Below are 23,692 nucleotides of genomic sequence, written 5' to 3' on the forward strand. Positions count from 1 at the left end.
CAACCAAAAACTCCAAGATACTCCCGTATCTGCATCATGTACAGGAATTGAGAAAGAGGTTTACAAAGACGGAATTCCAGCATGTTCCTAGAATCCAGAATGAGTTCGTCGATGCATTGGCCACCCTATCATCTATGATACAACATCCAGACAAAAATTTCATTGATCTCATTCCGGTAAAGATCCATGATCAGCCAGCCTATTATGCCCATGTTGAAGAAGAAGCAGACGGAAAGCCTTGGTTTCATGATATCAAGGAATATTTGGAAAAAGACAAAGCTTGAAAATCCTACTCAGAAACGCACACTTTGGAGATTGTCTAACAACTTCTTTCACAGCGGAGGAATCCTGTATAGGAGGGCTCCTGATTTGGGATTATTAAGGTGTGTCAACGCAAAGGAAGCATCCAGGCTACTAAAGGAAATTCATGTTGGGACCTATGGTCCACATATGAACGATTTTGTCTTAGCGAAGAAGATACTCCGGGCTAGTTACTTTTGGATGACTATGGAAACGAACTGCATCCAGTTTGTCCGGAAATGCCACCGCTGTCAGATACATGCAAACATGAAAAAGGTACTACCAAATGAGCGTAATGCAACAAGCTCACCATGGCCATTCGCCGCCTAGGGAGTGGATGTTATTGGACCAATTGAGCCTGCCGCTTCCAATAAGCATAGGTTCATCCTATTAGCCATTGATTATTTTACCAAATGGGTCGAAGCAGCATCTTACAGAGCAGCAACTAAGAAAGTCGTGGCATACTTTGTCCGCGACCGCATTGTTTGTCGATTCGGGATTCCAGAGTCGATCATTACTAATAACGGCTCCAACCTCAGTAGTGACTTGATGAAAGCTATATGTGAAACTTTCAAGATCAGACATAACAATTCCACAGCCTACAAGCCTCAAATGAATGGAGCTGTAGAAGCCGCCAACAAGAATATCAAGAAGATATTGAGGAAAATGATAGAGAAGTATAAACAGTGGCATGAAAAGTTATCATTGGCTCTATTGGAGTATCACACCATAGTCCGCACATCAACCGGGGCAACTCCCTATATGTTGGTTTACGGTATAGAGGCTGTCATTCCTGCTGAGGTAGAAATTCATTCCCTAAGGATCATATAAGAAGCTGAGCTCGACGACGCAGAGTGGGTAAAAGGTCGTTATGAGCAACTAGCCCTTATAGATGGAAAGAGAATGAATGCGGTTTGTCATAGTTAACTCTATTAGAACAGAATGTCTAGAGCCTTCAACAAGAGAGTCAAGCCAAGACAGTTCACACCGGGGCAACTGGTGTTAAAGAAAAATTTTCCGCATCAAGATGAAGCCAAGGGGAAGTTCTCTCCCAACTGGCAGGGTCCATACATGGTTCACCGGGTTTTGACAGGAGGAACCCTCATACTTACAGAAATGGACAGAGAAGTCTAGCCAAAGCGGATCAATTCAAATGCAGTCAAGCGTTACTATGTGTAATCTTTATGTTTTCCTTATATGATGTAAATTGAACTATGCTTGTCTAATTCCCGTTTAAGAGGGGATACGTAGGCAGCCCTATAGGTTGGGTCACAATGCAATAAAAATTTCATTTCCCCCACAATTGGAAACTGGGGCAGAATTTTGAGGAGGACCCTCAAAACTCCGAAGTAATTTCAGCCAATCGCCGCAAACAGCAGTCAAAAATGTCAACCCATCAAACTGGGGTAGAATTTTGAGGGGGGCCCTCAAAATTTCATAGCTGGAGAGGTTGCAATGTCCCGAGCTACGTCGCAGTCATCGGTTCATCTAAAAAGCTACTTTAATTATACACTTATGTCATCTTTTTACGAAATCATGCATGTTTATTACTGAAACTACTTTGATTAGCAACGCTACCTCAATAGTACATACAGTATCACCAGATCAAAGCCGAGCGATCAAGTAAAAGCTAGCGGGGATACGAACTAACCTCCCCCTTTACAAAATTCATGATTTTTCTTTGGATGCAGACACTAGGATTGCAAAGTCATTAAACGTACTGAACGCTCACAGAACAAACACTGTTTAAAGATACGACTCTCCGAACCGTTGCACTTGCAAACATTCGCTATCAGCACATACTAGTGATGTCTCGTACGTCACAATGCTCCCAATAATCACAACACCGCAATCTGCTATTAGCTAAGAAAACTCTACTTCCATTGGTTATCTTATTTTCCTACATAAGGCTACTATTTTGCCTTTCGAGACTAAACACTGTCTCCATCTGCATTGCATAAGGCTACTATTCTGCCTTCCGAGACTAAACATTGTCTCTATTTGCATCTGCATTCTTGCATAAGGCTACTATTCTGCCTTCCGAGACTAAACGTTGTCTCCACCTGCACTTCTACATAAGGCTACCATTCTGCCTTCCGAAGTTAAGCTCTACCTCTATCTGCATTCGCATCTCTACATAAGGCTACCATTCTGCCTTCCGAGACTAAACACTGTCTCCATCTGCATTGCATAAGGCTACTATTCTTCCTTCCGGTACTAAACACTCTCTCTATTTGCATTTGCATTCTTGCATATGGCTACTATTCTACCTTCCGACACTAAATACTATCACCACCTGCACTTCTGCATAAGGCTACCATTCTGCATTCCGAGGTTAAGCTCTACCTCCATCCGCATTTGCTTTTTTTGCATAAGGCTATCATTCTGCCTTCCGAGGCTAAGTTCTTCCTCCATTTTTCTTCAACGTTAAGCACTATCTCAAGCATCATTTATTTTGTTTCTTTTACGGGCTAAGCTCTGCCATTCAACTCGCTAGACTAAGCTCTGTCTTGTCCACATCTACTGCACCTTTTATAGGCTGAAATATCGCCAACTCATCCAAAGGCGTCATCGTTCGGAGGTACCATCCTCATAGCCCGAGAACACCATATCATGGCCTGAGGATCTCTTTCAATCTTTTACATATCATTATTCAAAGGCATCAATGTTCGGAAGCACCATCCTCATAGCCAGAGAGTAGCATTTCATGGCCTGTGAATCCTTTATCATACGCTTCATGGCCCAGGACGTCATGGTCTAAGGACGTCATGGTCTAAGGACGTCATCCTAACCGTCCAAAGACGACATTCATGGTTCGATGGGAATTTGCATCATGTTTAAATTTATGCATAGAATACGCTTGTATTGTTTCATTGTAGGTAAACTAGTGAGCAACGACCATCTCGACAGGAGTGATCCTGTTCCAGTTCCCGCAGCCATATCAAGCCTTAATCATTCCCATAAACGTGTTCACTCACTCTGCCCTAGATATTGCATCCATCGGCATACTCCGCCGATAGATCCTGAACTACATATGGCCTGATTCCTATAAAACCAAGGATATGTAGGCAGCTCAGAAGCCAGTGTGTGGCCTAAACCTCTTCAAACCGTTTCGCTCGGTCAAAATTGGCCATCATTTCTTTACCTGGAAACTCCTTCATCCTTCCCGGGTAAAGAGGGGCAGCTGTTGATACCCAATTTTTTCTATATATTTTTAATATGCAAAATATATTCAAAATAGCATATATACGCATATATAAGCATGTCCAAATGTTTTATTATTTTTCCATAATTTTTAAAATGTTTTAATTGATTTATTTCCCCTTTTTTATCCATAAAATCTCAATAATTATTTCTAAATTATTATTTTGGGTAATATATCTATTGAATTTTCATATTTATACTGAAATATGGTTAAATTAATTTTTACATATTTTTAGAGGTTCATTTAGTATTTTTTAAAGCTAATTTCATATAATTGCAATATTAACCTTTTTAAGGTTTAATTGTGTTTTATATTCATAAAATTAGGTCCTGTATTTTAAATTGTTAATTATATATTATAAATCATTTTAGTGCTTTCAATTTATTTCCAAAAATTTATTTACTATTTTTTTATAATTCAAAAAGGGGAAAATTGGCTATTTAAATAACAACCCATTTGTGTTTAAATTTTAGCCTAAATTGAACCCCAAATCAGACCCAATTTCCCAGCCCAATTTCCATTTTAACCCGACCCCTAACCCGATTAAACCAACCCAACCCAACCCAGATTCCCCACCTACCTTTTTAAATCTAGGCTGTTGATCATTCAGATCAACGACCACCATTACCCCTTACCATTTTTAACCCTGAACGACCCCTAAACCTAACTCATTTTCCACCACTCGCCGCCTCTGAATCCCTTCCCTCTCAATTCTCTCTACAACCTCACATGAACCCTAGTCGCCGCCATCTAATTCCACCATAATCCACCTCAATCCCTGCCTAATCCATGGCCTCTCATGGCTATTTGAGATGTGTATCGACCTCCTATGGCTCCTGGATGTTGGTTTCCATGACTTCATGGCCAAGTCTCAAAGAGATATGGTCCAGTCCTTGCTCAACCTCTGTCTCTGGTCTTTCTCCGGCCATCCATGGCCGTTCAAGGCAGATCCTTGACCTTTCCGGCTAGATCGGTAACTTTTCAAGGTCTCCCTCACCTTTTTCGGGTTCTCTGAAACCCTAGATTTAAGTTCTTTTGATTTTCTTTCAGATCTGTGCTTACTACGAACTTCTTAAGTGTTTTCCTGAAGTTCTTCGACTTTCTTTCAAACTGACTCTTCATTTTTCAACGATTAGGGTTTCTCTTAACTTCTTTTTAAAGATATCTTCTCTGATTTTTGGTGTTGTTTCATGATTTTACTATGTTCAAACAACTTGTTTATGCTTTCCTTCTATTCAATTCAGCATATTAAAAACCCTAGTTCATTTGGTCTTATCCGAGTTCTGAACTTGTCCTTGTTTGTTTGAATGTGTATTTGTTTGATTAAGTTCTTTGTTTCTGATTCTCTTTTCTTTGTGTGACTTATCTGATTCTGGGTTCTTATCATCTCTTAAACTCGACTACTGTTGTTAAAACCCTAATTTCTTAAAAAGGTTTTCCTCACTTGTTTGTTTCTGACTCTCTTTACATGTTACTATGTTCTCTTCACTTTTGATTCTGTGTAACTACATGACCTTGTTGACTACTGTACTTCGAATAGATCTCTTTTACTAATGAATCCTAGCTTATTCCTGCTACTGCTGAGTGTTTGTGTTATCTCTTTTGCCAATGTGTTTGGCCCTGCATGTCTGATGCTTCTGTTCACACTATTTATACATTGAAGTGCAGAATTATGTTTACTTCTTGATTGTTTCTGACTCCCTCAATGTTGCGAATGACTGCAAAAGTTTTCTTGTAAACCCTAACTTTTTTTACTCATTTGTTTAAAATTAATTGATTCCTTTCCTTTACTGTGATGTTTGATCTTGCTGGATCCTTTCCCAAAACTAAGCGTATTTTAAACTTAGTCTCAATTATTTACTTCATATTTTTACGCCCCTTATATGGCAATAATCAATATGTCCCCAAACTGATTTCTTTCCTTAATTAAACCTGTCAGTATCCGTTAAGCAGTGATTCTTAATTAAAGGGAATCACTTGGGTTAATTGATTCTGATTGTGATTGTTTCCATGTGTGTGTTAAGACTTTACTTATTACCTTATTTTTCACTTATTTTCAAAACTATAAATACCCTCACTCTCTTCTTTCAAACAGACGAACAATTTGAGTTCAGAACACACACTTACACTCAAAAACTCTCTCTTTATTTACTACTACTTATGATATTGCTCTGTCTAGCTGGCTGAAAGCCAAGGCTAGACTGTGGAATCTTGCTTACTTTTCCTTGCTGCACTTTGCTTCTCTACTGGTATGTCCTAGTTATTTTTTAAAGTCTCAACAACAACATGTTCCTTTGATTGTTTCAATTTCTTTCATTCTTATCTACTCCTACTTATGTTTCTGCAGTTAAGTTATATTACTAGCATGTTGTAATATGTTCCCTTTCCCTTTAAATTAATGCTTCCCTATGTGTGTACTCTGTCAGTCACATGTTATGTGTTTGGTGGCTTATGAATCCCAAAACCCCATATCCCCTCTATGTGTTTGTATTCCTTTGGCTGGTTTGTGACCATGCCAACATTAACTATTGCTGGGGTCATGTGCTAACAGACAGTGTATTCCCAAAATCCCTTGCCCTTTGAATGACTACTGATTCTGTGTCGTCTGAGTTTTACTACAACTGTTTTCAAATCATCCTTACCACTTACTATTTTCAACCCAGTTTTAAATAAATCTCTTTCAACAAAGGTTCTGCACTTCCACTATATTCTTACAAATTAAGTTCTCCCCCCCCCTTGTGTGAGCCTTGCTTTTGGGCCCTTGAGCTCCCTCTGAACTTGGACATATAAGGGCTAGCCCTTCCACATTGCACTCATTTCTATATGGTTATGCAAACCTGGGTGTAAGCACTGATCGGGATTCTATGAGGTCCTTAAGGACCTCTGACACACCCAAATATGAGAAGGCTTTGAAACAACAACAGCATTTGAGGTGGTTTATTCCATAACTCAGAGAGGAAGTCAGAATCAGGCTTCCTATGGTTGTAACTTCTTGTTTTCCACTTTTTCTGATGTAATTCAGTTATTTGGTCTATAATAATTTGTAACAAATATTGGGGCTGGCTAGTGAAAAGGGATGGGGTGATTATGCATGTTTTAGTTGTTAGAAGGGTATATAACATGTCTATAGGGTGTATCTCAATATGATCTGTTAGAGAACATGCCTATAGGATCTTTTTTGGTTTAATAAAATCCTACATACTTTACTTTCACGAATAGAGATCATGCATATATGATTAAAATCAATTCGAATAGATATCATGCCTACAAGATTAAAATCAATTCTAATAGAAGTCATGCCTATAGGAATTTCGCTTTGATAAAATAAATCATGCCTACTTCACTGCATGTTCAATTAGATATCATGCCTATAGGATCAAAATCAGCCTTTAAATATTTAGATACCATATCCGTAGGAATAAAAATTAGCTATAATAAAGTTCATGCCTATAGGATCTAAAAATCAGTTTGGTTAAAATCAATTTGACTCATGCCTGTCTGAATCAGATTAAATAACTCACTCATGTCGTGTTTATTCATAGGGTTTAAAAAGCCTACCTATAGGATTTGAATCGCCTATTTAAAATTAACCACTACTCTACTACATTTCTAATCTGTAATAGACATCATGCTCATATGATATCATTATCACACCTAGGCAAGCCTTAAGTAATAATGATTAAACTGAACTCGCCTTTGTTTAATTAGCACTGCTACAACCAGTAGGCAAGCCTGATTCGGACTTCTTATCTGAGTTATGTAATAAATATGGTCTGCTTCAACAATTTAAACACCCTGCTTTAGTGTTTTAAAATTCAGACCCTAATTGTGTTTAAGTCATGCTATTTGTATGCATTGTCTGCGGAGGTATATATAAGCCCTTTAATTGTTTATATGTTCCCCTTCAAAATGCAGTCCTACATGTTTTTTTGTATGTCGCCTTAGCCTTTTTACCTTTAAAACCTATGAGTCAGCCTAAAATCCTCCCCTAATAGGAATAGTAGTCCTAAATTCCTCCGGGACTGATAGGAATGGGACGGGTAATATCATGCAATAGAGGTCGAGACCAATCCGCGCTTTAATACCTTAATGGGGTGGGAAAGGTAGATATAGATATGATGACCGGTGCGCTAATACCACGTGTATCCCCTCTTCCAAGGAGTGTCATATCGGGTATCACATTGATGTGATCCATATTATAAACAAGCCTAGGACCCCCTCCATTTTACATTCTCAAGTATTTGTAAAGCTGTAACTATTTTTTTCAAAATTCGCCTTTTAATAATTGTTTTCAAACGCTTGTGTGTTTAACTTAAATCCCCTCTTACTTGAACCTTCATTTGTTTACTTGCTAATTGCACAAATTCACAAAACTGTCTGGTCGGGAACCACACTAGTGGATCCTGAAGGGTGTCTAACACCTTTCCCTTAGGATAATTTCAAGCCCTTACCCTATCTCTGGTTATCAAACAAACTTAGAAAATGAACCCTATAGGTGTCCTAATGCACCTTAAATCATTATGTGGCGACTCTTCAAATGCAAACCCAGCTCCAAAAAGGAATGAGTTGTCCCATACCCAAAATTTCATAAACCCGATTTTCCGATGTGATCTTGTTTCTGTATACTATTTGATTGCTGGAATTTTTGTTTGAATTCTAAGTGTTGAAATGACTTTGTTTGCTCATACTTACTTCCCGAAAATCATAAACTATTTTCTTAAAACTATCTCCTGTTTTCAACTCCTACTCTTAGAACATCTAGAGTCCTGCCCCTCCAATGTGAGCACTGCCTAAAAGTCCATGAGACTCCTCTGAACTTTGACACACTGGGGCTGGCTCTCCAAAACTTGCTCACAAAAATGTTTCTTTAAAAGTTTTCTAGTGTGAGCATTGCCCGGGGTCTCTGAGGCCCCTGGGAACTTTGACACACCAGAATACCATTGGGTGTACTACGAGAATATTGGCATATTTCAGACTCGGTTGAAGGCCTAACTTCCAGGATTACTTTTGGACCTATATAGGCTCCCTATGGTATAGCAGTTCCATTCTGCAATTCATTTATATTTGGTTTGTAATAGTAATTTGTCACGACCCTAACCCCGTACCCGGTCATGATGGCGCCTCCCGTGAAGACAAGGCTATCCAATTAAACCCAATTCACTTTTTAAAATAGTTAAACAACATAAAAACAGTCTAAAACATGATTTAATGATACTAAGTAGCGAATAATAGCAAGTAAGTGCGGAAGTACAACCCGACACAACCCTAACCGGGGTGTCACAAGTCACGAGCATCTAACAACACGAAATCCTCAAATGTAACTACAGAGTGTAAATACTGAACTAAGGAGATAAAGGAAAAGAGATAGGGAGGAGCTTCGGGCTGCGAATGCCAACAGCTACCTAAAGACTCTTCGAGATCCACCTGAAGCTGGAATGAATCAGCACTCAGGAGCGGGACCAGCTACGCCTGAATCTGCACACGGGGTGTAGGGAGTAAAGTGAGTACTCCAACTCAGTGAGTAACAAATATAAATAACGACTGAAAGTAAGAAAACACATAAGGCACAAGGCTTCTATAATGAAGCAGTAAAACCATTTAAAAGTAGTAAACCAGTGAAAAGTTAAGTAACAATCCTTTTTCAACAAGTAAACAGGTAATTGACAAGCAGTTAAGGCAAAGCTAACAATTAGAAGTTCGCCCCTCGGGCACAGTATCAACAAATCTGCCCCTCGGGCAACATCTCAGAACAATACCAGCCCCTCAGGCTCAATCTCACATCACAATGGGTACCTGCGCTCACTAGGGGTGTGCAGACTCCTGGAGGGGCCCCTTACAGCCCAAGCGCAATATCAAGCCACCTCGTGGCATCATACTAGGCCCTCGACCTCATATCAAACAAGCCACCTTGTGGCGTACATATCTCAGGCCCTCGGGCTCATAATCAGTGTCAAATCCTCACAACATAAGCCCTCGGCCTTGCTCAGTCAAAAATCCTCACAAGCCCCTCGGGCAATAGTAAACAGTGTTTCTCAGCCCAAACATAATTTAAAATGTCGTTTACGTATTAAAACTGAGTAAACATGGCTGAGTAGTAAAACAATGGAAAATAACATGACTAAGTTCAAGTATAAAGTCAAACAGTGAGGAAATATCAATAAAAATCCCCGAAGGGTTCAAATAGTTGGCACTAGGCCCAAATATGGCATTCAGCCCAAATAATGATGATATCAAATAGTTTTCAATCACATACACGGTAAAATAGTCATTCGGGACGGACAAGTCATAATCCCCAACAGTGCATGACCTCACACTCGTCATCAAGCGTGTGCCTCACCTCAATATAGCACTACGATGTGCAGTCCGGGATTTCAAACCCTCAGAACATCATTTACAATCATTACTCACCTCAAACCGGCTAAATCTCTAAATTGCGATGCCTTTGCCCCTCGAATCGGCCTCCACGCACGTCGAATCTATCCAAAATCAGAACGAGGACGTCAAAATATGCTAAGGGAACAAAGCTCAAGCGAAAATAATCAATAAAGGGCACAAATCCCGAAATTACCAAAACCCTACCCCCCGAGCCCACATCTCGAAAATCAGTAATTTTCACACCAATAGATTCCTTATCTCCCCACGAGTTCATACATTTCAAAAGTTCTCAAATCCGACCCCAAATGGTCCTCCAAATCCCCAATCAAAAGTCCAAATTTTTAAGCCCTAGCTCTTCAATTTTTAGCTTAATTTCCATGATTTTCTAGGTGGAATTCACATAATAATCGAGTTTTAAGTCCAAGAATCTTACTTCCCAACGATTCCCCTTGAATCCCTCTTCAATCCCCTTCAAAAATCTCCACTAATGATCAACTATGTAAGAAATAAGCCCCAAAATCGCGGACAAGATGAGCTTAAAAGCATTCTGCCCAGGCATTTATTCCTTCTTCGCGAACGCGGTCAAACCCTCACGTTCGCGAAGCACAATCTTACTTTGACCAATTTTTCCTCTATGCGAACGCGACATGACCATCGCGAACGTGAAGTTTCCTCAACCTTACCCTTCAAAAACGCACACCCTCTCTCTCGAACGCGAAGCACAAACACAACCTCAGATCGGTTGACCAAAAGACCCTACGTGAACGCGACTTACATCTCGCGAACGCGATGCACGAGCATCCAGCCCCTTCGCGAATGCGGAGCCTCCCTCGCGAACGTGAAGGCTAAACTTCCACTGACTTCCTCTGGCTCTTTGCGAAGGCGAGGGTCCACTCGCGAACACGAAGAGTAAAAACCTGCAACAGCTGAACCTACAACTTCTGCAATTTTCTAAACTCCAAAACGATCCGATTGACCACTCGAAACTCACCCGAGGCCCTCGGGGCCTCAACCAAAGGCACCAACATGTCCTAAAACCTTATTCAAACTTGTTACAATCACAAAAACACCTCAAACAACATCAAATCACCCAAAACACATCGGATTCAAGCCAAACATTCTAAAATCTTCTGATTTACGCTTTTGATCAAAAATCCAACCAAACCACGTCCGAATGACCTGAAATTTTGCACACACACCAAATGACACAACGGAACTACGGCAACTCTCGGAATTCCATTCCGACTCCTATATCAAAATCTCGCCTACCAACCGGAAATCGCTAAAATATCAACTTTGCCAATTCAAGCCTAAATCCACTCCAAAACCCATTCTGATCACACTACTAAGTCATAAATCACCTCCCGAAGCTAACCGAACCATCAGAACTCACATCCGAGCCCTCAAACACATAAGTCAACATCCGATTGACTTTTCCAACTTAAACTTCCTTAAAAGAGACTAAGTGTCTCAAACCTTGCCAAAATCATTCCCGGCTCGATCCAACCAACTCGATACCACAAAACACGGATAACGAAGCATAAATAGATAGAAATAGGGAAAATAGAGAGGTAACTCATGAGACGACTGGCCGGGTCGTTACATAATTTCTTATAAAACAGATATTGGGGTTATTAGTAAAAGTGGGAGGGATTCTTATATATATTTTGTTAGGAACGGGTAGAAATCATGCCTATAGGTTGCTGCAGGGTTTGTTTACTTTTGTGCATTAGAAACATGCCTATAGGACTCATCTAATTCCATGAATCCTGAATTTTCATCATTAGAAAATCTGCTTCTAAGTCGTTACTCAGTTTTGCATCGATAATCATGTCTTCAAACCTTCATGTGTTCATTAGCAATCATGTTTCTAGGAATTTCCTTCTTGATGTCCGCTTGGCAATTGATTGATGCTTTACTCGTCTAGAAACCATGCCTATAAGGTTTAAAATCAATTCCTGCATTTAGATACCATGCCTATAAGGTTTTAAATCAGTTCTTGCATTTAGATATCATGCCTATAAGGTTTTAAATCAGTTCCTGCATTTAGATATCATGTCTATAAGGTTTAAATCAGTTCTTGAATCTAGATACCGTGCCTATAAGGTTTTAAATCAGTTCCTATATTTAGATAACATGTCTAAAGGTTGTAAAATCAGTTCTGCATATTAGAAACCATGCCAATAAGATTGAAATCATTTCTGCATTTAGATGTCATGCCTATAAGGTTTTTTTAATCACCTTCTGCACTTAGAAATCATGCCTACAGGGTTTAAGATAAAATCAGCCACTAAAATCAGTAATCGGTTTACAATTTAGACACCTAGTTTATAAAAATCCTGTACGGTTCATTTAAGCAATTTTGTAGGTTGATTGAGTTCTGGGTTTTAAAACTGCTATTTTCCTGCTGCTTGAAACTGCCCAGATTCTGGAAGTAATAAAATCAGTAGGTAAACTGATTAGGTATTTACTGCCTCGCTTTAATAAAATTGCTACATATGTTGTGCTCATCTAGATATCCTGCTATAGGACTTTAAATCGTTTAAAACTATTTGTTCGAGGCGTGCAATTGTTTGTCTATTTGTTGAGGTAAATATAAGCCTTTAATTGCATCTTTATGTGATAGTCCTATCTGACTTTTGTTTGTCGCTTATTTTTCTCCTTTTTAAAATACATAGGCGAGTCTAGAACTTTCTTAAATCGAGGTCCTAAACACCTCCAGGGCCACAGGAAAGGGACGGGGAATGCACGCATAAGGCACGTACTGGATACTATTAGAGCGCATAGGTAAAAATAATTAAGGGGAGGGTAATCGGGTAGTAAAGGATATGATGACATGTGCGCTAATGCTATGTGTAGCACCCCAACTTGGGGACGATTATCAAGTATTGCACAGAATTGATCCTATAGGCTAAAAAACCTAGGACCTCTTTTACTCCTTTTTTTAAACATAATATCTATTTGAATAAAGTGCTTTGTTTGCTTATAAGACTAAATTCACCTAATTCGAGTTTGGACGGGACCCACCATTGTGGACCTCGAGGGGTGCCTAACACCTTCCCCTCAAGGTTATTTCGAGCCCTTACCTAATCTCTGGTAATGCAAATTGGTTTATGAGTTATTTGCTTTAGGTTCCCTAACCCACCTTAAATTCGTTAGGTGGCGACTCTTCAAATTCCATACCAAATTCCCAAAAGGAAATGAGTTGTCCCAAAGAAATGTCGAAGCGCGCGACATCATGCAGAGATAAATTCAACAAGTTTAATGTGGGACTGGAGGAATAAGTATATCGACTATTTGAAGAATGGAAAACTCCCATCGGACCATAAAAAATCGAGGGCCCTTCGAGCCAAGGCTGCTAGGTTTGCATTAAATGAAGATGGAACATTGTACCGAAGAACATTCGATGGAACATTGGCGGTATGCTTGGTGCCAGAGGACACCGATTATGTTCTACGAGAAATTCATGAGGGCTCTTGTGGGAACCATTCTGGTGCTGAATCTTTGGTCCACAAAACTATCAGAGCAGGTTACTACTGGGATAACATGGAAAACAATACTAAGGAATTTGTCAAAAAATGTGATAAGTGCCAATGATTTTCACCGATGATCCATCATCCCCGAGAACAACTCCATTCGGTCTTATCCCCGTGGCCTTTCATAAAATGGAGAATGGATATAGTTGGCCCCAGGTAAAGCTAAATTTATTTTATTTATGACTAATTATTTTCTAAGTGGGTGTGGAAGCACAGACCTTCGAGAAGGTCCGAGAAAAAGTAGTTATTGGCTTTATTTGGGACCACATAATATGCCGATTCGAGATACCTGCCGAGATTTTATGTGACAATGGAAAGAAATTCATCGGCAACAAGGTAACGGAGTTCCTCGAAGTACCTAAAATAAAGAGGATTTTATTGACACCGTACCACCCAACTGGAAATGGACAGGTTGAGTCAACAAACAAAACTATCATTCAAAACCTGAAGAAAAGGTTAGACGATGTAAAGGGAAAATGGAAAGAAGTTTTACCCGAGGTCCTTTGGGCATATCAGACAACATCGAAGTCTAGCACGGGGGCCACCCCATTTTCTCTAGTATATGGCTCCTTGGCCCTCATCCCTGTCGAGGTCGGAGAACCCAGCGCCAGGTTTCGACATACATTAGAGGAGTCAAATCACGAGGCCATGAATGCTAGTCTCGAGGGGTGCCTAACACCTTCCCCTCAAAGTTATTTCGAGCCCTTACCCAATCTCTAGTAATGCAAACTGGTTTATGAGTTATTTGCTTTAGGTGCCCTAACGCACCTTAAATCCGTTAGGTGGCAACTCTTCAAATTCCATACCCAATTCCCAAAAGGAAATGAGTTGTCCCAAAGAAATGTCGAAGCTCGGACTCCGCGTGGAAAAAGGGGGCGCGACAGCATGGCGACTCTGCTGGGGATATACTTAGGCTCTTACTATAACAAACTTGCTTTTTGTGAATTAGTCTTAAGCATGCTTTATTTTGTTGATACAACCTTTCCCGTTCTCCCCTTTTTTGGAATTAATTGCCTATTTTTTAAGCATTTATGATTTTCTTTATTACAGAAACTGGTTGTCTCTTTATTTTCTTTCTTAACTGTATTTTAATTATTTAATACCGCATATATCATTTTTAACGTGCAAATACGTGACAACATGCTATTTATTGTTGCATAAATCATGCTCAACATCATATTCCACTCGTGCGTAATCAATCCTATAGCAACGCTTTATGAGTGTTTGCACTCTTCCTATATATATCACCCATTAAATGTAGGCGTATTTGCAGTAAAACTAGTCGATCAGCGGTGCAATCGACGGTTCCGTGCCTTTCCCCCTCAAGTTGTACGCTTGAGGGTACTAGTCTAGACCTCTATAGAAACCTTACTCTGATTAATTGTACATGCATCATGGTCAAACCTAGCTGGGTTAATATGTTGTCCACATAATAATCCTTTAAGATAAGCCTCGTCCAAAAGTCCATCGAGTTTTCCATAATCCCAATGGACACAACCACGATTGTGTGCATTAATTTTGGAGAAATAAGTGCCAATGTGCTAATCATTATTGTATAAATAGATGATCTTGGAGGGGGAAAGGGCCTAACCATACTTTCTTTTGCATAAAATGAGGCACGAAGTCCCCAGGTTTGGCATGGTCAGTAACACACCATCACTATTGCTAGATTGGTGGAGGGATCTTCCATTAAGTGACCAAAAGTATGTGAAAAGGGTCTTAGGAAATTTGTCTTCTTTGTTGGAACTCTAGCCGAACAAAATGTTGATTGAGGCTGCCACAATATTTTGGGACAAAGAAAGAGCGTGTTCCGCTTTGGAAACATAGAAATGACCCCTCTCTTGGAAGAAATAGGGGGATTTGCTGGGCTGCCTTAGGATAGCCTGGTTTATTAGTACCTAAAAATCGCACTACTAGGGGATTTCTTAAGATGATGGGTTTAAAGAAGAATGATGACTTGGAGTGCCTGAAAAACTCCTACATACCCTTCGACTTCCTCTATGAACGATATGGTCACAACACGTCTTACCATATTTTAGATGATGAATTCTCCATCACCTCCCTGGGTTGGATTCACCGCAGGGTCTTTGTGTTCATCGTATGTTTCTTTGGTATGCTAGTGTTCCCGATCCAAGGGGATAGAATCCACACCAGGCTGGCCATGGTGGCCAAAACTTTGATGGACGGGATCGAGGTGCATACATATACCATTGTCCCTATGATCATTGCAGATATGTAACGGGCCTTGGATCGCTGTCAGAAGGGGTACAGATACTTTGAGGGTTGCAATTTGCTGTTGCAGGTTTGGTTGTTAGAGCATCTCCAAAGAGGTCAATACCGCCAAGAGTTTTCACGAAGGTCGTGGAATGGTCACATAGCTTTCCATTATCCTAAAATAATGACCTATATCCCAGACAGGTTTGCTCAACCAGAAAATGCTGTAGAATGGGTATAGTTCTTCAGCAATCTGACCGAGGATCAAGTTGAATGGATGTTCGAGTGGTTCCCAACCAATGAGTTCATCATCAGATCTGGGGATGTTCCCCACTTGGTATTGATCGGGTTAAAGGTCATATACACTTATTCTCCCGTCAGGGTTATGAGACAGGCAAGCAGGAAGCAGGTTATACCGCGAGTTGCTAAAATGAGTCACTACATAGCCAATTTTCAGGGTGACGCCATTCTATATAAAAATGAAGCACAACACATATGGCATTTGAAGATTATCGTAGAAAAGGATACCATCGAGCCGGGTCGATACCACGCCGGTCACGTATACTTTTACCCCTCATGGTTGGATGATAACATATGGGGAATATTCGAGCCAAGGGTTGGTCCAGGAAACAGGGTCATAGACGAAGTTGCCGGAGCACAGGTGAAATATAACAAACTGCGCAAAAGAGTTCGCGAGTCTAAAGCCGAGCATATAGAGCAACACAAGGCCCATATGGAAACTATCAATGAGTGGAAATATAGGGCTGTTAAATCCAGCAAAAAGTTGAAATATCTGGACTACAATCTGATGGAATTGGAAGATAAAATGATGAAGAGAGTCACCGATTTCCAGAACACCGAGGGAAACGAAGGAGTACATTTGGAAAGGGCATTCTTACTACTGAACTGGGGGAATGATCGACAAGAGCATCCAGCCTGGAGAAGGTCCTTCTAGGACCAAGTAGATTAGGTTTACTTGTTTTTTAAATGTAATAAGGCCAAGTGCCATTAGTGACTTATATTATTTAGTGTCGTTTTGGGTCGTCTATCTTTACATTAATGAAATGAGGCAATTATTGGCACTGAATCTCTCCAAATCTATCTGTCGCTAGGCATACCTCGGGCACAATGAGGCTCCCAAATTAGGATGCAAATTTACATTCCCGCAATATATGTTTAAATACTGCAAACTTTTCAGAAACCTTACAAACTTGTTTACCTTTTGTTTTTCTTTATCTTTTATTATTCCTATCTCCTAAGGTTGGTTCGCACGTACTGGCATCATCATCATATAACACCGGATATAGAGGCCCTACACCTCCTCCTCATCCAAGTGATACGAAAAGTCGAGGAAAAGCTAAGATGGATGACTTGAGCGGTATACGATAAGAAAATGCTGAGAATGCGGAAACTTCAGACGATCGGAGTAATCCAGCACAGAATGACTTGGTTTTGTGATTGGAACAAAAGATACTGGAGTTACAAGGAGAACTTGAGCAAGTCTGCAACTTAGCAAACCTCTCCCTCACTTTGAACGTCCCAGATGCTAACCAACAAAATGCTCAAAACCCAGCGCCTCCTCAAAATACACCAAACCAACGTCCACAAAATCCTCCCGCACCCCATCAATATGCAGCTCCACCTCAAAACCCCAATCCTTCACCGATACCAACTCCTACACAACAACATCATCAACCAACCTAGTACCCACAAACCACTACCTATCACACTCCTCATAACACACCGCAACCTATTCCTGATTCTCAAAACTCAACCAAAGACCACCACTACACCCAAATCCCTAGAACTCACCAAAACAACCCTATATACGTGGACACCGTACCTCACTCTACTCAACTAATCTCCTATACACCAGAATCGACTAAGAAGGACCTGCTTATCAAGAACATGGCCGAGGAGCTCAAGAAATTGATAAGTCGAGTTCAGGGTGTTGAAGGAGGTAAATGGATAGAAGGTCTGAATTATGAGGATTTACGCATACAACCAGACGTGGAACTGCCGGAGGGTTACAAACCTCCCAAGTTCGAAATGTTCGACGGAATAGGTGAACCTAAGGTTCATTTGAGAACTTACTGTGACAAGCTCATGGGGGTCCGAAAGGATCCGAATGAAGCTCTTCATGAGAAGTCTTACCGGAGATGCCCTATCCTGGTACATAAGCCAAAACCCTAAGAAGTGGGACAATTGGGTGAATATGGTATTAGAATTTACGAAGCGGTTCAGCTTCAATACGGAGAATGCACCAGATATCTTCTATATCCAGAACCTAAAGAAGAAGCCAACTGAGACTTTTTGCGAGTATGCTACTCGGTGGAGGTCGGAAGCAGCCAAGGTCAGACCAGCACTAAAAGATGAACAAATGAACAAGTTCTTTGTCAGGGCACATGACCCACAATATTATGAAAGACTAATGGTCATTCAGAATCACAAGTTCTCCGATATCATCAAACTCAGAGAAAAGATTGAAGAGGGTATCAAAAGCGGGATGGTGACAAATTTCAAGGCATTGCAGGCCACGAACAAAGTATTCAGGTGGCATATCAAAGAAGAAAGAAGTGGGGGCAGTAATAGTGGCCCAAGACCCAAAATCTCCGCTCACATACCAAACACCTCCAGCCACATACCAAACACCTCCACCTATATACCAACTTTCATCTCCCAGATATTATCAACCCGCCACCGCCTATCACACTTATAACACCTAGCCAGCCTACTATCATTCACCTCCAACTCGTCCAAATTACCAGAAACCCCGACCTAACTTTGATCGCAAACTACCCAGACAATACACCGTTGTTGCTGAACCCATCGACCAGCTATACAAGAGATTGAATGATGGTGGTTATGTCACCCATATTCCTGTTGTGGAAATGGAGAACTCATCTCAATGGATCAACCCAAACAAAACCTGTGCATATCATTCTGGTATGAAGGGGCACACCATTGACGAGTGCTGAACATTGAAAGATAAGATCCAAATATTGATTGATAACAAGGTCATACAGGCAAAGGAAGCTACGCCCAACGTCTGCAACAATCCTCTCCCAGATCATAGGGGTGATGGGATACATGTGATAGAGACAGATGAAGAATGGGATCCTGAGAGGTCAATCGTGCTTATTCAGGAACTCGATGACTTTAAACCTGCAATCACACTCACTCATATTGCGGTGCAGATGCAACCGTCAGTCGAGGTTGAGGTAACCACATCGGTTCCATTTGAGGTTGAGGTAGCTCCACCTGTAGCCACACCTGTTCCATTTGAGGTAGAAGTGGCCACACCTTTCATAGTGACAGTAGAAACCACACCTCCTTTCAAGTCCAACGCCATACCTTGGGATTACGTTGCTGAAGCCAGGCGAAAGGGAAAAGCAAAGATGGAAGAATCTGGTGCCACACAAGGAATGACTAGAACTGGGAGAATCTATACCCCCGAACATTTGAGAGGATCGAGCAAGGAGGCTGCTACTAAGCAACCTATCATTGAAACCGGACCAGATGATCTTTGGAGGAAAGTATAGGTGAGGGAATACTCTGTCCTCGATCATTTAAACAAGGTCCCCGCCCAGATATCCATCTTGTCACTATTGCAAAATTCAGAGGCGCATAAGAATGCCCTGATGAAGGTGTTAAATGAATCTTACGTGCCCAACAATATCACCAGCGTAGAAATGGCCAACATGGTAGGGAAAGTATTGGAGAGTCATAAGATCACCTTCCACGAGGATGAATTACCGCCTGAAGGGTTAAGTTACAACAGGGCACTGCATATCATGATACAGCTTGAAGACAAATTCATTGCCTGGGTCCTAATAGACGGGAGTTCAAGCCTCAATATTTGTCCGTTAACTACTCTGAAAAGATTGGGCAAAGATTTCCACGAGATACGGGCAGGAAGTATGAACGTGAAAGCCTTTGATGGGTCTCAAAGGGCCATGATTGGGGAGATTAACCTTTGCCTGCAGATGGGGCCGACTTGGTTCGATGTTGAATTCCAAGTGCTTGACATATCAGCTACATACAATCTTCTGTTGGGTCGAACTTGGATACATGCCGCTGGGGCTGTGGCTTCCACACTACACCAGACCGTGAAGTTCGAATGGAACTATCAAGAGGTGATCATTCACGGAGATGGAAGTAACCCCATTTACACCAGTCAAACTATCCCGGTTATCGAGAATAGAAGAAGGCTAGGAAGGGAAACTTATCACCACATTGAACATGTCAATGCGGTTGAGAAAGACAAAAGGTGGAGTGACAAAATAGAAAGCGTACTAGCATGGTCAGGGTACGAGCCCGGCAAAGGGCTTGGTAAGAATCTTCAGGGCATTACTAAATCGATCCAGCTAAAATGTCATGGCACAACTTTCAGGCTCGGATATCAGTATACATGGCAAGAATATGATGATTGGTCGCCTCCACGGCGTGGTCCTTATTACCCCCTCAAGCAACCATTGCCATATCTGGGTCAGACTTTTCATCAGTCCGATACCATATGGGGATCTGCAGAGGAAGAAGTTTTGGCTGGACTAAGGAACTTGTTCCTAGAAGACGAGGATATGGGTTGCAGTGCAGTAATTGAGGAGGAGGAGGAGGAAGAAGGCCTCACCATTCAGACTGTGGAGAAGGGAGTTGTTCTCAGGAATTGGACTGCCATGCCATCTCGGGCCTGCCAAGTCCTTGGGTAGCTTGGCATTTAGCCTGATTTATTTTTCTTATAGCCATACTAGGTATTTCAGATGTTTTCAATAATTTTGTTTTAAAGATGCATTTTGTTTTAAAAGAATTGCTCGATTCATCGAGCCGTACTTGTTTTGGGGTATTTTCAAAATTTAATCAATGCAATGCTATTTATTATTCATTATTATCTTTTACATTTTCTTTCTACAACGTTATTATTACTTTTCCTGGTGAACCGATGACTGTGACATGTAATGAGACAACGCACCATAAGGATAGTGACTCAGAAAAAGAAGATGAAATACTTGAGGAAATTGTCAGGGAGGTTGAGAACTTTGAGAATAAACCTAAGTTCAACCTGGACGAGACCGAAGCAATAAATTTGGGAAATGCCGAAACCGTCAAGGAAACTCGCGTAAGCATTCACTTATCACCATCAGAAAAGGAAGAGTAAATTTGTTTCCTAAAGGAATATGAGGATATCTTTGCATGGTCATTTGATGACATGACCGGTCTGAGCACATCCATAGTGGCTCACAAGTTGCCTACCAATCCAATGTGTCCGCCAGTAAAGCAGAAACTCAGAAAGTTCAAACCAGATATGAGCCTGAAAATCAAGAAAGAAGTTACTAAACAAATCAAAGCTAAAGTCCTCAGGGTAGTTGAGTACCCAACCTGGCTAGCCAACATTGTACCAATTCTGAAGAAAGATGGAAAAGTTAGGGTGTGTGTTGACGATCGAGATTTAAATAGAGCAAGTCCCAAGGATGATTTTCTACTGCCAAATATACACATCCAGATCGACAATTGCACCAAGCATGAACTCCAATCCTTTGTAGATTGCTTCGCAGGTTATCAACAGATCTGGAACGATGACGAAGACGTAGAGATAACGGCCTTCATCACACCATGGGGAGTATACTGCTACAAGATGATGATATTCGGTCTAAAAAATGTTGGGGCTACTTATATGAAAGCCATGACAACCATCTTACATGATATGATACACAATGAAATAGAGGTGTATGTTGACGACGTCATCATCAAGTCCAAGAGTGCCGCAGATAACATAGCGAATTTGAGAAAGTTCTTTGATAAGCTAAGGAGGTACAATCTAAAATTAAACCCCGCAAAATGTATATTCAGGATTCCCGTAGGAAAGCTGCTGGATTCATTGTCAGCCACCGAGGAATCGAGTTAGACCCATCCAAAGTTAAGGCTATCCAAGAGTTACCACCACCAAAGAGCAAAAAGGACGTGATGAGCTACCTAGGACGCCTTAACTACATCAGCCGCTTCATAGCACAATCCACAGTTATATGTGTACCCATCTTCAAAGTGTTGAGGAAAATGTTAAAACGAATTGGACCGAAGATTGTCAGAAGGCTTTTGACAAAATCAAGGAATACTTGTCCACACCACCAGTCCTAGTCCCGCCAGAACTTAGGAGACCTTTGCTACTATATCTGTCCGTATTAGATGGAGCTTTCAGATGTGTTTTGGGACAACATGATGAGACGGGAAGAAAGGAGCAAGCCATATACTACTTGAGTAAGAAGTTCACACCTTATGAAGCACGATACTCTCTGTTGGAATGCACTTGTTGTGCTTTGACCTGGACAACCCAGAAATTGAGGCATTACTTTTGTGCCTACACCACATACCTCATATCCAGGATGGGCCCTTTGAAGTATATCTTTCAGAAGCCCATGCCAACCGAGAAGTTAGCCAATTGGCAGATACCATTAAGAGAGTTCAATATCGTCTATGTAACTCAGAAGGCGGTCAAAGGATAAGCATTGGCAGACCATCTTGCTAAAAATCCCGTGGGAGGAGAATACGAACCCTTGAAAATGTATTTTCCTGATGAACAAGTATCATTCGTAGGAGATGACATTGCTGAAGCTTACGACGGTTGGAGAATGTTCTTCGATGGAGCTACAAACTTCAAAGGAGTGGGCATCGGAGCATTTTTGGTATCAGAAATAGGTCAACATTACCCTGTATCTGCGAAGCTTAGGTTTATATTCACCAACAACACGGCAGAATATGAAGCTTGCATCTTAGGGCTCAATTTGGCCATCTATATGAATATACAAGAGTTGTTGGTAATTGGTGATTTAGATCTTCTGGTACATCAGGTTCAAGGAGAATTGGCTATGAAGAACACCAAGATACTGCCATACTTGTATCATGTGCAGGAGCTAATGAGGAGATTCACAAGGATAGAATTCAAACATGTACCCAGAATTCAAAATGAGTTCGCAGACACACTAGCCACCTTATCATCAATGCTACAACATCCAGACAAGAATTTCATCGATCCCATCATAGTGAAAATCCATAACCAGCCGGCTTACTGTGCTCATGTTGAAGAAGAAACGGATAGAAAATCTTGGTTCCACGACATCAAAGAATATTTGGCGGGAGGAGAATATTCAGAGCAGGCAAACCATATTCAGAAATGCACTCTGCGGAGGCTACCCAATCACTTCTTCCAAAGCGGAGGGACCCTGTATAGAAGAACTCCTGATCTGGGGCTGTTAAGGTATGTTGACGCCAAGAAAGCTTCCAGATTGCTCGAGGAGATACATGCCGGAACTTGTGGACGACATATGAATGGCTTTGTTCTAGCAAAGAAAATACTCAGAGCTGGATATTTTTGGATGACCATGGAAACGGATTGCATCTGGTACGTATAGAAATGTCACCAGTGCCAGGTACATGCAGACATGATAAGGGTACCACCTAATGAACTCAACGCAACAAGTGCACCTTGGCCTTTTGCTGCATGGGGAATGGATGTCATCGGTCCGATCGAGCCCACCACTTCAAACGGGCACCGGTTCATTTTAGTGGCCATTGACTACTTCACAAAATGGGTAGAGGCTGCATCCTACAAAGCTATAACCAAGAAAGTCGCCACAGATTTTGTCAAGGATCGTATTGTTTGCCGATTCGGGGTCCCCGAGTCCATTATAACTGATATGCCACCAATCTCAATAGTGATCTGATTAAAGACATGTGTGAAACCTTCAAAATCAAGCACAAGAACTCTATAACATACAAGCCTCAAATGAATGGAGATGTGGAAGCTGCCAACAAAAACATCAAGAAGATACTAAGAAAGATGGTAGAAAACCACAAACAATGGCACGAGAAGTTACCCTTTTCCTTATTGGGGTACCGCACTATGGTCCGTACATCAATTGGGGCAACTCCCTATTTACTAGTTTATGGTATCGAAGTTGTCATTCTAGCTAAGGTAGAGATTCCTTCTTTAAAAATCATACAAGAAGTCGAACTCAGCGATGCAGAATGGATAAGGAGTCGCTATGAGAAACTGGCCCTTATATACAGA

The 23,692-nt window shown here is 41.0% G+C and overlaps 1 protein-coding gene across 1 annotated transcript; it reads left to right on the forward strand.

Annotated features, from left to right (window-relative positions):
- The first annotated feature begins 22,184 nt into the window (after window positions 1-22,184).
- On the forward strand, window positions 22,185-23,033 carry LOC138881667 (uncharacterized). The gene is made up of 2 exons (XM_070161916.1): window positions 22,185-22,334; window positions 22,473-23,033. The coding sequence occupies exons 1-2, from the start codon at window positions 22,185-22,187 to the stop codon at window positions 23,031-23,033; spliced, it is 711 nt and encodes a 236-aa protein (XP_070018017.1).
- Window positions 23,034-23,692: the final 659 nt, after the last annotated feature.

The sequence above is a fragment of the Nicotiana sylvestris genome, chromosome 11, assembly GCF_000393655.2.
Source record: "Nicotiana sylvestris chromosome 11, ASM39365v2, whole genome shotgun sequence".
Classification (NCBI taxonomy): domain Eukaryota; kingdom Viridiplantae; phylum Streptophyta; class Magnoliopsida; order Solanales; family Solanaceae; genus Nicotiana; species Nicotiana sylvestris.